The sequence below is a fragment of the Mesoplodon densirostris genome, chromosome 6 (assembly GCF_025265405.1).
Source record: "Mesoplodon densirostris isolate mMesDen1 chromosome 6, mMesDen1 primary haplotype, whole genome shotgun sequence".
Taxonomy (NCBI): Eukaryota; Metazoa; Chordata; class Mammalia; order Artiodactyla; family Ziphiidae; genus Mesoplodon; species Mesoplodon densirostris.
The window spans coordinates 71,341,748-71,357,169 of record NC_082666.1 but is presented as its reverse complement, the minus strand read 5'-3'; the positions used below and the strand labels follow the sequence as shown (position 1 = coordinate 71,357,169).

Below are 15,422 nucleotides of genomic sequence, written 5' to 3'. Positions count from 1 at the left end.
ATTATCCATCTGTTACTGATTTTTTTGTTTGTTTAATTTTCTATGGTCATAGTGTATACTCTGTATAATTTCAGTCCTTTGAAATTTTTTGAGACTTTCATTGTTACTTAGATTATCAACTGTCTTGTTTAATATTTCACATGCATTTGAAAATGGTGTATATTCTGCACTTGCTAGGTGTAGTGTTCTCTAAATGTAAACTAAATTTGAATTGGTTAGTTTTTAAATTTTATGTCCTTTTATTTTGATTTTTTTGTCTTTTCCCAGTTTCTGAGAGATTTTGAATGTGTTTCTCCTTCTGGTTCTATGTTTTTTTGCTTCATGTATTTTGTAGCCATGTTATTAATTGTACACACATTTAATATTATTATGTCTTCCTGTTGAACTGACCCTTTTATCACTGTGAAGTGTTCCTTTTTTTCGCAACTAATGCTTCTTCCTAACGTTTATTTCATCTGATGCTAATGTTGACTCATCAGGTTTCTTTTGGTTTGTGTTTGCATCGTGTATCATTTTCTTACTTTTTAGCTTCAGCCTATCTGTATCTCACATTTAAAGTATGTCTCTTGTAAATAACACAAAGGTTTTTTTTTATAATGCAGACTGATAGAATATGCATTTTAATTGGCTCATTTACATTTATGTAATATAATCAGTAATATAATTACTGATATATTTGTGTTTAAATTTATTATCTTGTTTTCTGTTTATCTGTCTTCATTTTGTTTTCCTTTTCTACCTTTTTTAGGTTGATCAAGTATTTTTCTTTTTTTCCCCTTTCTTTACTTCATCTCTTCTATTGGATTTTTTGTACTAGTTTTGGTATTTTTCTTTTGGTGGCTACCCTAGATATTATAATGTACATTTTTGGCTTATTACAGTCTTAAACTAGTATGTTATTTTTCAAACAATTCAAGAACTTTATAACAGTTTAACTCCATTTACTTCTTTTCACATTTGGTGCTATTGATATAGTATACTTTACTTTTGTATACATCATAAACACACAGGGCACTTATATTATTATTACTTTAAATAGTCATTGTTCTTTTATCTTTACCTTTTCCCATGTTCTTCATTTTTCCTACAGTTCTATGCTTTCATCTGTCATCATTTTCCTTCAGTCTAAAGAACTCCTTTTAATATTTCTTGTATTGCAGATCTGCTGGTGACAAATTCCTTCAGCTCTTGTTTATCTTTACTCCTCTTGAACCTCTTGATAAATTTTTTACCTCTGTTAAAGGAAAGCAGAGCCAAACAAAAGTTAAAGTGATAAAGATGGACTTTATTTAAACAACTATTGTAGTAGGGGAAGCTACTCCAGTAGAGAAGTGGGCTTAATTCTAGATACAGTCTGAATGAGTGGGAATTTATAGCCAAGGAGCAAGTAGGGTGGGGGCATTGGTGAATGGAACATTACTAGAGGAGACATAAAGTCTGGGAATATTTTTGGCTGAACCAGCCTAACAGAGGATTCTTGCTGAGCAGGCCAAGGTGATCATCTACCACCTGGGGGATGGTAGGGGTGAAGAATTTGATCAGATATCAAAGGTGGCGAAATCTTGCTGAAAGGACTTAAGCAGGATTCCTGCTTAAACTGAATTCTACAAGGAAATACATGGTTGGGACTTGTTAGGGAGAGGGTTCAGAGGAGCCTGACTAAAATTTGGTCAAGCAAAGAATGTTTGTCACCTCTTTGTACTTTTGTGTTTTCTTGTTGTCTTTACTGTCGTTACACTTAATTTCTTTTTTTTTTCTTTTTGCGGTATGCGGGCCTCTCACTGTTGTGGCCTCTCCCGTTGCGGAGCACAGGCTCCGGATGCGCAGGCCCAGCGGCCATGGCTCACGGGCCCAGCCGCTCCGCGGCATATGGGATCCTCCCAGACCGGGGCACTAACCCGTATCCCCTGCATCGGCAGGCGGACTCTTAACCACTGCGCCACCAGGGAGGCCCTACACTTAATTTCTTGAATTGTAATTCTCTAATGGCTTCTCTGTGTCATCTACTACACTGTGAGATCCTTAGAGTTAGGCACTATTTTCATTTTTGTGTTTTCCATACCTATCTTGTGCATATTATAGAATAGGGACTCTGTTAATATTAGTGGAATGATGACTATTCTTGGTCTAGAATGATACAGAATTAAATCACAATTCTGGTAATGGCTTGGAAAAGAAGAAACATTTTGAACTAATTAATATTATTTTATTAATAAATAAAAATAAGAATAATTTGGACTTGGTGTGTAGGGAAAGAAAGGGAGTTAAAAATGACTTTGAGGTTTCTTTGAGGTCCAATCTATTCAAAATAATGTATATCTCAAACACAGTATCACTGCCTTTTTTTCCTTCCTAGGACAGTCCAATTAACATGAACTAGTAAGAAAAACATGAAATAAGTATTAATATATAATTGCCATTTTGGAATAAGGTAGTGTGACTAAACATGACTATAAGCACTGTCTTCTGCTTTTTTTTTTTTGCTGTACATGGCCTCTCACTGTTGTGGCCTCTCCTGTTGCGGAGCACAGGCTCCGGACGTGCAGGCTCAGCAGCCATGGCTCACGGGCCCAGCCACTCCGCGGCATGCGGGATCCTCCCGGACCGGGGCACGAACCCGTGTCCCCTGCATCGGCAGGTGGACTCTCAACCACTGTGCCACCAGGGAAGCCCTGTCTTCTGCTTTTGTTTGAAGGGTGACGTAACTATTTTTCTTTTGGTGTGTGTCTCCTTGTTCTGACCCTTTTGTGCCAATGTATATGGGTACATTTATTTTCCTATCTTGATACCTGTCATTAAGGTATGGAGTCTTACTTACATTAAGAAATCATTTTTCATCATTTTAAGAAATCCTTATGATTCATCAGTATGAGTTCACTTTTCCGGCTTTGTGTAATTATGCTATTGTTTGAAAATCATGCCATCATCTTGTTCAGAAAATATCCTTATCATCATATGCTAAGAATAATGGTTCCATATACAGTTTTATTTGCATGATTACATTTAAACTGAGTGCTACTTTTTTGCTAAGGTTCTCTTTTCAGTAGTTTTTTTTTTTTCCCCAAGGCAATCTCATATCCGGTCTTTTGTGGTCCCTTCCTGGGCAGTTTCATCTCCCACTGTGTCTCTCATGTATATACCTGAAACACTGGCAATGTGACCCATTTTGTGCATAGAGGAGAGATAGTACCTTGTACCTTCTAGATAAAAGAAGTAGTATGTGCAAGGCACACAGACATGGGATTATAATGCTAACTTTTGATTGATTAGATAATGTTCTTCAAAATTTCAAGTTTAAAATATTTTTACGATGCATAATTAGCCTAGATCGAGATAATACTCGGGCAAAATAATTATTTCTCAAATTATTTGAATGGTATTATTTCCTGTCATCTTATGGTTATTTTAAAGTTTAGAGAATAACAAGCCATTATTCTCTACAGTTTCAAGATGATATACATGGTAAACCCTTATCTTGGTATTCATTAGTGTCTTTTTTCTTTTTTTCCCTTTCCCATTCCTTTCTTTTTGACATGAAGCTTCCTGCTTTTACTTAATGAATTCTTTTTAAAAAAAGAAGTTTCTTCTCCACTGTACTTTTACCTTCCTTTTCCCTTAGTCCCATCCTGGCAACTAAGACAATAATCTCTTGTATATCCTCCCAGAATTTTCTCCATAATCATATAATCATATAGGGACACACAATCCCCCTCCCTCCCATACCCACAGTCATTGGGATTTTGAGATTATATATTATTTTATAAAATGGAATCATATTACATACCCTTGTGTGCTTCTTGCTTTTCTCATGAAAATATATGTTGTGAAAAATCTAATTAAGCCAACTGCTTTTGTACTAACTTATTCTTTTTATTGAATTTCATAATGGTCCACGGCATAGATTATACCACCACAATTTTCTCATATCTTCTGCTCTCAAATTTATATTTTATTTCTTTCTATTTTCTTACTACTATACTACATTTTTAGGAGTACATAGAAGAGATTGCTGGGTTAAAAGGATATTTTAAATTTTTACTGACATTGATTTCTCAAAATTGTATAGGTACTCCTTTCTCAGAAGCTGCAGTAGTTTACATTTCTAGCAATTATGTCATAGCTCCCTTTTCACTGCAATTCAGTCAGCACTAGGTGCTACCCCTCTTACTATTTTTGCTAGTTGAATGGGGATAAAGTGATATTAATTTAAATTTGCATTTTCTTCATTACTAAGTATTACCATCCTTTCCCATGTTTATTAGTCATGTGGATTTGCTCTACTGTGAATAACTTATTTCCATTTTTTGCCATTTTCACTTTTTATTTTTCTGTTTTGCCTTTTTAATCCTGATTTTTTAATTTTAAAATATTTCAAGTAATTCTTTGTGTAGAAAGATAAAATACATATCAGTGTGCTCACCACCCAACTTTTCAGATGTATCATTTTGCCATTTTACTTCAGACTTTTTTCTACTATGTTATCGTGATGAATTATATTAATAGATTTTCCTAATTTGTCCATCTCTGCATTCTTAGGATAAATGAACTTTGTCATAATTTTTTTCTAAGAAACATTGCTGGATTTGGTTTGCAAATATTTATTTTAGGATTTTTGAATCTATTTTTGTAAGTGATATCTGTCCTTTTATGATGCCTTTATCTGGTTTTGGTATCATGCTCAAACTGAAGTCACAAAATGTGTGTCAGTTTTTCTGTTCTCTTTTTCTGTTCTCTCTAATAGTATACTTAAGATTGGAATTGTCTTCATATTTAGTTGAACTCACGTATAAATTTCATCTGAGTCTGCTGGTGGTTTTCCCTTTCTTCTTTGTCATTCTTCCTTTTTTCCCCCTTCTTCCTCCTTTCTTCTCCTCAACTTTTTTTTTTGTGTGTGGTACACAGGCCTCTCACTGTTGTGGCCTCTCCCGTTGTGGAGCACAGGCTCCGGACGCACAGGCTCAGCGGCCATGGCTCACTGGCCTAGCTGCTCCGCGGCATGTGGGATCTTCCCAGACCGGGGCACGAACCCATGTTCCCTGCATTGGCAGGCGGACTCTCAACCACTGTGCCACCAGGGAAGCCCTGACCTCAGCTTTTTAAGTGCTTAGATTGTTTCTTTAATAGGTATTTTTCTTTTGAAGTTTTAAAATTCTTGAATCCATTTTTTAAAGTTATGTAGATTTTCAAAAATTGTCCAGTTATCTACATTTTCAAATTTACTGCCAAAATTTATTCTAACACTCTTTTTGTCTTTATAACGTATACCTGTAATTATACTTTAAAAAATTCTTAATGTTTATCTATGCCTCTTTTTTTTTTTCTTGATCAGGCTGGACAAAGGCTTATTTATTTTGTTAGTAATTACAAATAATCAGATTTTATTTTGTTGATTCTCTTTATTGAATCTTTATCCTCTGTTAACTTCTACTCTATCATGTCCTTCTTTCATCTGTCTTTGGGATTAGTCTGTTGTTTTCTAATGTATTGAGTTAGATAATTTAGGTCATTATCTGTGATTTTCTAATATAAGCAGGTTAAAGCTACAATTTTACCTCTTGAGCATCACTTTAGTTATATTCCATCATTTAATACATGGTATTGGTCATCATTCATTATAAGTGCTTTTTAATTTCTGTTATAATTTCTCCTATGACCTGTGAGATATTTAGAAGTATTTGTAAATTCAAAAATGATGCAAGGATACAGTTTCAAAGTTGTTACTGAATACTGTTTTTATATATAACTAATTGCAATTATTACATATTTATGAGTAGACAGTTATGTTAATAACTTAAATAAAAAATTTAAATCTTCATTGTCAGTGTGTCAAGTTGGTGTCATTTTGCCTACAGTGGAAAAGAATGAAAACATCACTAGAGTAAACATACTTTCTGTGAGGCTTATGTTTACAAATATATAGGATTAAAAATTTTTTTCTTAGTATTCATTTCTGATTTAATTGAAGTGTGATTAGAAAACATGGTATGTATGATCATTCTCTGGCATTTTTGGAGACTTGTTTTTAGTCTCCACATGATTGGTATTTATTTGTTTGGGTGTATGTATGTGTGAATGTTCTGTATGTGCTTGGAAATAATATGCGTTATTTAATTGTGTGACTTAGGTGTTCTGTATGTTTTTTTAAAAGTCCACTGTCCTTCAGCCTTTTGTTAATGTACCTCCTAAAATATCTTTGAAAACAATTCTTGTATTTTAAGTTGATGTTTAAAGTTTTTCATTGTAAGTTTAAATAGTGCAGAGGATATAATGACTAGTAAATTGTGTAAAACTTGACATTTAAAAATAAAACTGATTCACTGTTCTCTTTAAAGCATCTGATGACTCCTAAGTATTTTAGTTATTTGGTACCCTCATTATTATTTAAAACACACATAACTTTGTATCAACCTTACTGTACAGGACAACTAAAAAACTAGATAAAATATATTTTATAATGTGCTTGAAAGAATCCTAGCAATCAAATTTTAAAATATAGGGGAAAAATATATTTAATTAAGAATTCAGTTGTAAGTCGTGTTGAAAGAGAAGATTTTGACTGCTGCTGCATTTTGTGCTGATTTTAAGTGTTGTTACTTCAGACCCATTGCAGATTATAGATGTTATGTAAATGTACTTCACTATCTAATAATTTTTTTTTCTGCTTCCTGCCTAGGAATCACACCTGTGTATCATAGTATGTTTGCTTTAATGAATGAAACAGAAAGGATCTGGTATCCACCCAACCACGTCTTCCATATAGATGAATCAACCAGGCACAATGTACTCTACAGAGTCAGGTACTTTCTCCAGTAAAGTGACTAATTAACTTAATAGTAAAAGGGCAAAGTGGGAGAAATTATCAACCATATTTTTTAATTGCAAGGTCTTTAATATCGGAGACCAGAACCAATTAGCATCTAATTTTCTTCAATTAAGACTCTCTTTCCCCACTAGAGAAAGTGTTCATACATGTTCTTTAACTAGAATGCTCTGAGAATAAAGCTGTCTTGGTGAGATGCTACTTTACCACTTAAGATAATAATTAAATTTTGAACAGGGCAAGAATGGCCTTTACTAGCAAAATCCTAAATGTTTGGAATATTGATAGTTTCCCAGGAAATTTGATGTTTTGTTCAATAATATGTAATCTCACTTTTTTTCTTTTTAATACTTTTTTTTAAGTTGAAGTGAAGGAAAGATAAGATTTTGCCAGTGATTATTTACAACCTCAAATTATAAGTTACTTTATTTGATAATCTTTGGTAATATGTAGTACCAATTTAGAGAAATCCAGAGGTACTTTTTCATTCAAAAGGATGAAACAAAGAAATAAGTTTGATCTCTGGTTCTTACTTATGAAATAGATCCATTCCATACAGGGTCAGTGTTGCATAGTAAAAAAGAAAATGGACTCATTCATGTTTCTAAAAAGAAAAGAAAAGGAGACCTTAATAAACTAAGACTTAAAAGAGGCATCCTGGGCTTCCCTGGTGGCACAGTGGTTGAGAGTCCGCCTGCCGATGCGGGGAACACGGGTTCGTGCCTCGGTCCGGGAAGATCCCACATGCTGCGGAGCGGCTGGGCCCGTGAGCCGTGGCCGCTGAGCCTGCACATCCAGAGCCTGTGCTCCGCAATGGGAGAGGCTACAACAGTGAGAGGCCAGCATACTGCAAAAAAAAAAAAAAAGAGAGGCATCCTTACCACAACAAAGTATATCTGCAAAAAACATGTGTCAGATAATATTCTTAAATGGTAAAATGTTAGAAGCATTCTCTTTAAAATCAGGAACAAGATGTATAGAAAACAAAGATGGCTGTGATCACTGCTTATGTATAGGATTTTGGTGGAGTTCCTAACCAGTATAGTAAGACAGGAAAAATAAATAAAATATTTCATAATTGAGAACAAAGAAGCAAAAAGTCATTATTTAGGGATGATATGATTGTGAACATAGAAAATATGAACAAATCTACAGGCATCAATAATAATCATTCAGCAGAAGGCTAGATTTATGTGATCAGTATGTTAAAAAATTAACTATTTCCATACACCACAAACAGAAAGAGGTCACTTAAAATAATGACTAATAACAACAAAAAACATAAGGTACCTAGGATTAAATCTATCCAAAGTTATGTAAGACTTATGCAGATTTTAAGACTTTTCAATTTGTGTTATTTAAAGAAGCAGGGTAATATGCATATGTTTCACAAAATATCAGTATCTTATTAAGAATATTTTCTTTATCACTTTCTATAATTACTATCTGCAATCAGCAAGTAGTATATCTTTTTTTTAAATGTTTGTAGAGCAGTGATCTGCAGTCTTTTTCTGTAAGAAGCCAGATAGTAAATGTTTTAGGCATTGAAGGCCATACTGTCTCTGTTGTAGTTATTCAACTCTATTATTATAGTGTGAAAGCAACCATAGACAGTAAGTAAATGAATGGCCATGACTGTGTTCCAGTAAAACTTTATAAAAATTGGTAGTGGACCAGATTGGGCCTGTGAGCCATAGTTTGCTGACCTCTTCTCCAGAATGAAAAAATATGTCCCTTTATCAAATTCATGACTTTCTCATATTTTTAAACTAAGGGGGCACATATCCATTGCTACCTATAATCAAAAGTTCCAAGGATAGTCTAACCAGAAACTACCCAAAAGGAGATTTTATATAATTAAAAAAAATTCCACCTACCTTTTGTTCAGAGGCTATTCTTCATTTGCTTTATTACATATTTATGGGTTATTTCAAAATCAGCATAAAAGAGCAACAATTATAAAACTGTGTTGGAGGGCTTATACTGTATAAAGATGTAACTTTTATGACAAATATAGAATAAAGGGAATGGAACAGAGTTTCTGTATTTTATTGAAATTAAGTTGATATGAGTAAGAACTAGATTGTTTAAGTTAAAATGTCTGTTGTAATCCTCTGGGAGACTCCTGTGAAAATAACTCAAAAATATATAGTAAAAGATAAAACAAGACACTTAATGTATGTAATACACTAGAAAATATCTATAGCAATAATGGAGGAATATATGAACAAAAAATCAATAAAAAGCCTAATAGAAGCAAAATGACAGATATAATAAATACTTTATTAACAGTAATTGCCTTAAATGTAAACGAATTAAACACTCAGGTCAAAAGGCAGAGATTGGAGGACTGAATTTAAAAAAAACCTTAAATTACATGCTGTCTATAAGAGGCACACTTTGCATTCAAAAACAAATAACTTGAAAGTAAAGGATTTAAAAAGATAAAACAGGCATTCAGTAACCAAAAGAGAGCTGGAGTAGCTGTATTAATATCAGACAAAATTGTCTTTAAGATATATATTGTTGCTAGAGACAGAGGAGGGACATTTTATAATTATCAAGGAGTTAATCTGTTAGGAAACATAATAACATTTGTTTAGAATTGTTATAAGTTGTATCCAACTACAGAGCTCCAAAATAAATGAAGCAGTAATGAAAGAATTAAAAGGAAAACTAGACAATTCAACAATAATAGTTGGCGACTTCAATACGTCACTTTCAGTAATGGACAGAACAACTAGACGGAAGATCAGCAAGGAAATAGAAGACTTGACCAACATTGTAAACCAGCTAGACATACATATATAGAACACTGCACCCAAACACAGCACAATACACATTCTTTTTAAGTGCATGTGGAATATTCTCCAGGATAGATAATACGTTAGTCCACAAAATGAATCTCAGTAAATTTACAAAGATTGAAGTCATACAAAGTATGTTCTCTGACCACAGTGGAATTAAATTAGGAATCATTAACAGAAGAAGATCTGGAAAATTCACAAATATATGGTAATTAACAACACACTTCTAAATAACTGAGGGGTCAAAGAAGAAATCACAAAGGAAAATGGAAAATACTTTGATATGACTGAAAATGAAAACGGATCATATCAAAACTTATGGTATGCAGCTAAAACAATGCTTAAACGAAATTCATAGCTATAAGTGCCTATATTAAAAAAGAAAAAAGTTCTGAAAGCCATTAATAGCCCACTTTAACAAAATAGAAAACGAAGAGTAAATTAAATTCAAATCAAGTTGAAGGAAGGAAATAATAAAGATCAGAGTAGAAATAAATGAAATAGAGAATAGGAAGACAACAGAGAAAATCAAGAAACCAAAAGTTGGTTCTTTGAAAAGATCAACAATATCAGTAAACCTTTAGCTAAACTGACCAAGATAAAAAGAGAGAAGCTTAAATTATTAAAATCAGGAATAAAAGAGGTAACATTACTGTGACCTTACAGAAATAAAAAGGATTATAAGGAACAACTGTATGCCAACAAACTACATAACCAAATGAAATGGACAGATGTTTAGCAAGACACAAACTGTAGAACTGACAAAGCAAGAAGTAGAATGTCTGAATAGACCTTAACAAGTAAAGAAATGGAATTCAATTAGTAATTTAAAAAAACTTTCCTGGGCTTCCCTGGTGGCGCAGTGGTTGAGAGTCTGCCTGCCGATTCAGGGGACACAGGTTTGTGCCCCGGTCCGGGAGGATCCCACATGCTGCGGAGCGGCTGGGCCCGTGAGCCATGGCCGCTGAGCCTGCGTGTCCGGAGCCTGTGCTCCGCAACGGGAGAGGCCACAACAGTGAGGGGCCCGCGTACCGCAAAAAAAAAAAAAAAAAACTTTTCCACAAAGGAAAGCCTAGGCCCAAGTGGCTTTACTGGTAATTCTATTAAACTTTTAAGGAAGAGTTGATACTAGTTATTCACAAAAAGTGAAAAGGAGGAAACACTTTCTAATTCATTCTGTGAGTTCACCATTACCCTGATACCAAATCCAGACAGACATCTAAAAGAAAAGAAAGCTACAGACAAATATCCCTTATAAACATAGTTGTAAAAATCATCAAGAAAATACTAGCAAACAAAATTCAGCAATATATAAAAAGGATTAAATATTGACCAGGTGGAATTTACTCCAGGAAATACGAGGTTGCTTTAACATATGAAAATCAATCAATCAATATAACGTACCATATTAGTAGAATAAAGAATCAAATCTTATTATCATTTTAATAGACACAGAGAAAAACATTTGACAAAATCCAACATTCTATCGTGATCAAAATATTAAACATAATAAGGATGGAAGGGAACTTAGTCTGATTAAGGGCATCTGTGAAAAACCCAAAGCTAACCTCATGCTTGATAGTGAAAGGCTGAATGTTTTCTTCCAAAGATCAGGAACAAGACACGAATATCTGCTCTCACCACTTCTGTTTAACACTGTACCATAGATTCTAGCCAGGGAAAGTAGGCAAGAGAAAGAAATACAGGGCATCTATATTGGAAAAGAAGTGGTAAAACTCTCTGTTCACAGATGATATGATCTAGTATATGAAAAATCCTAAGGAATTAAGAAACTATTAGAACTAATAAATGAGGTCAGCCCGGTTACAGGATAGAAATACAAAATCAGTTGTATTTCTGTATGCTAGCTATTACAGAACAAATGTGAAATTAAGAAAATTCCATTTACCATAGCATAAAAGAATACTTAGGTATAAACCTGACAAAAGAAGTGCACAATTTGTGCACTGAGAAATATAAAATATTATTGAAAGAAATTAGAGAAACACCTAAATAAATGGAAAAATAATATAGGAAGACTTAATATTGTTAAGATGACAATGTTCCCTAATTAATCTGTATATTCAATGCAATCTCCACTGAAATTCTAGCTATCTTTATTGCAGAAATTGACAGATTTGTCATAAAATTCATAAAAAATCAAAGGGACTTAGAATAGCCAAAACAGTCTTGAAGAAGAACACAGTTAGAAGGTTCACACTTACTTCAAAACTTCGTCCACAACCATAGTAATCAAGACAGTGTGGTTCTGACTTAAGGTTAGATAATAGATTAATGGAATAAAATTGAAAGTCCCAAAATAATCTCTCATATTATGGTAACAGACTTTAGACAAGGGTGCCAAGACAATTCATGGGGAAAGAATAGTCTTTTCAGCAAATGGTGCCGGGACAACTGAATATCCACATGTAAAGTAATGAATTTAGACAACTCACCCTGTTTACAAAAAGGTAACTTAAAATGGATCATAGACCTAAATCTAAGAGCTAAAACTATAAATTCGTAGGAGAAAACAGGATCATGTGTTTGTGTACTTAAATTAGGCAGTGATTTCAATATGGTACCAAAAGCCTAAGCAACAAAAGAAAAATAGGTTAATTGGGATTCATCAAAGTATATGTTTGTGCATCAAAGGATACTGACAGGAATGTGAAAAGACAACCCATAGAATGAAAGAAAATGTTCGTAAATTATATATCTGACAGATGTCTTATATCCAGAATATATAAGGAACTCTTACAATTCAGTACAGTGACAACTAACACAACTAAAATAAGGGCAAAGTTTTGAATAGCCCTTTGTCTAAACAAAACATACAAATGATCAATAAGCATGTGAAAAGATACTCAACATCTTTATTCATTAGAGAAATGTAAATCAAAACTACAATGGGATATCATTTTACCCACTAGGATGGCAAGCATTAAAAAGATGGATGATAGGGCTTCCCTGGTGGCACAGTGGTTGAGAGTCCGCCTGCCGATGCGGGGGATGCGGGTTCGTGCCCCGGTCTCGGAGGATCCCACATGCCGCGGAGCGGCTGGGCCCGTGAGCTATGGCCGCTGAGCCTGCGCGTCCGGAGCCTGTGCTCCGCAACAGGAGAGGCCACAGCAGTGAGATGCCCGCGTACCGCAAAAAAAAAAAAAAAAAAGGTGGACGATAACACATTGTTATAAATTTGTCAAATTAGGGACTTCCCTGGTGGTCCAGTGGTTAAGACTCCATGCTGCCAATGCAGGGGGCACAGGTTCGATCCCTGGTTGGGGAACTAAGATCCCATGTGCTGCGCGATGTGGCCAAAAGATTAAAAAAAAATTGTCAAATTACCTCTTATTAAGTGGAACATAGGGTGCCACATGGTGAGCCACATTTCAACAACAGACTACAAGAGGAATTGAAGGAGAAAAAAGTTTATTACTCACAGGTTCTTGAGGAAGTACCCGCATGCCTTAAGGGGTCACATGGAGAGGTCAAGGCACAGTGCAGATAGAGTCAGGACCTGGAGCACGTGCCTTTATTAGGGTTTAAGCGTAGAGTACCTTGGGGTTCCTGGACTAAGGCCAGACTGGTCAATTCAAAAGAGTTGGGTTTTGGTAAGCCACGTAGGGATCTTATTGAAGAGGTGCATAGGACTAGACACTGGGAGGCAGGGATGACTATTGATCACAGAGGCTGTTGGGGAAGTCGTATAAGGAACTTACATTTGCTTGTGACTCTGCAAGTTGTTCTCTAGGGCATGCGTTTGTGTGGGAGCTAATGTTAGTTTAAGGTCACTACAGGACTCTTGACGAAACAAAATGAATGCTGAGTCAGCAGCACCATAGATTAACTTAGCTAAACTCTCCACCCAAGTGTTGGCAAGGATGTGACCTATTGGGACACTCATACATTGTTGTTAGAAGTATAAAATAGCGCTGCTTTGAAAGACAGTTTGGCTACTCCTTTAAAAGATAAACATGGAATTATCATATGATTCAGCAGTGCCACCCTAGGTATATATGCAAGAGAAATGAAAGCATACATTCACAGGAAAGAAAACTTGTGTATGATTATTCATAGCAACATTATTCACAATAGCAAAAAGATGGAAACAAACCAAATGTCCGTGAAGTCATGAATGGTTAAGCAAAATGTGGTATATCCGTACAATGGGAATTTAATTGGGCAATAAAAAGAAATGAAGTACTGATACTGCTATAAATGCGGATGATCCTTGAAAACATTATGCTAAGTGAAAGAAGGTAGAAAAAGCCACATATTATATGATTCCATTTATATAAAATATCCAGAACAGACAAATTTATAGAGGTAGACTAGTGGTAACTTAGGGCTGAGGAGTAGATATGGGTGGCTTGGGTAGGGAATTTCTTTTATGGGAGATAAAGATGTTCTAAAGTTAGGTTGTGGTGATGTTTGTACAGTGCTTTGAATATACTAAAAACATTGAATTGTATACTTTAAATGAGTGAACTTTATGTGAATTATATCTCAGTAGAGCTGTAAGTAAAAAAAGCAATATAGAATTTGTTTGTTTCTCTGAAGGACAAGTTTGTAACCTCCATTTTTTTTAACTGAAATATAGTCGATTTACAATGTTGTGTTAGTTTCTTGTGTACAGTAAAATGATTCAGTTATACATATTTATATATATTCTTTTTCATATTCTTTTCCATTATAGCTTATTACAGGATATTGAATATCCCTGTGCTATATAGTAGGACCTTGTTTATCAATTCTGTATATAATAGTTTGCATCTGCTAACCCCAAACTCAAAATCCAACCCTCCCCCACTCCCCTTCCCCTTTGGCGACCACAAGTCTGTTCTCTATGTCTGTGAGTCTGTTTCTGTTTCATAGATAAGTTCATTTGTGTCATATTTTAGATTCCACAGATAAGTGATATCATATGGTATTTGTCTTTCTCTTTCTGACTGGCTTCGCTTAATATGATAATCTCTAGGTCTGTCTGTGTAGCTGCAAATGGCATTATTTCATTCTTTTTTATGTAATCTCTGTTTCTGTAAAGAAGCAATTATTTGTTTTCACACCAAATTAGCATTTTCAGATTCCTCTACTGATGTTCCTAGAATTACATTAAAAACTTTTTTTTGAATTTTATTTTATTTTTTAATACAGCAGTTTCTTATTAATTATCTATTTTATACATATTAGTGTATATATGTCATTCCCAATCTCCCAATTCATCCCACCATTACCACCCCCCCGCTTTCCCCCCTGGTGTCCATACTAAAATTTTTTTTGTTAATGTTTCATTTCTACATTTCTCTATTTTCTATTATTTGCTTCTATGTTCTGTTCATGGAAGAAGGCAGAATATGGATTTTAAACTTATGTTTCTTGTATTTTCTGGCTGTATTATTACCATGGCTTTACCCATATTTCCTTTTGTCCTCACTTTGTATTTAACACTGTTAGTTGTGTTTTCTGATTATGGGATAATACCTTTTGGTAGATTGGAAGTGGTTATATATATACAGTGTGTTTATATTAGAACTGTCGGAGGCTGACTGATTTTTTTGATTGTTTTAATTTTCTCGTAGATTTTACTTTCCTTACTGGTATTGTAATGGCAGCAACAGAACCTATAGGCATGGAATATCTCGAGGTGCTGAAGCTCCTCTTCTTGATGACTTTGTCATGTCTTACCTTTTTGCTCAGGTATGTATATCTGTTAAATGATAAATATCTGGCCATGTAAATGTATCTCTTAATCAGAAAAATATTCACATATGGGAAAATTGATGTTCTGTCTG

General features: G+C 34.4%; 1 protein-coding gene across 8 annotated transcripts in view; it reads left to right on the top strand.

Annotated features, from left to right (window-relative positions):
• The window catches only part of JAK2 (Janus kinase 2), a 263,827-nt gene that overhangs the window by 190,203 nt on the left and 58,202 nt on the right, over positions 1-15,422 (top strand). For all 8 annotated transcript variants that reach the window (XM_060102217.1, XM_060102215.1, XM_060102218.1 and 5 more), the window contains 2 exons: positions 6,674-6,797; positions 15,210-15,327. In XM_060102217.1, the coding sequence (XP_059958200.1) occupies positions 6,674-6,797; positions 15,210-15,327 (242 nt within the window). The remainder of the gene's footprint in view (positions 1-6,673; positions 6,798-15,209; positions 15,328-15,422) is intronic.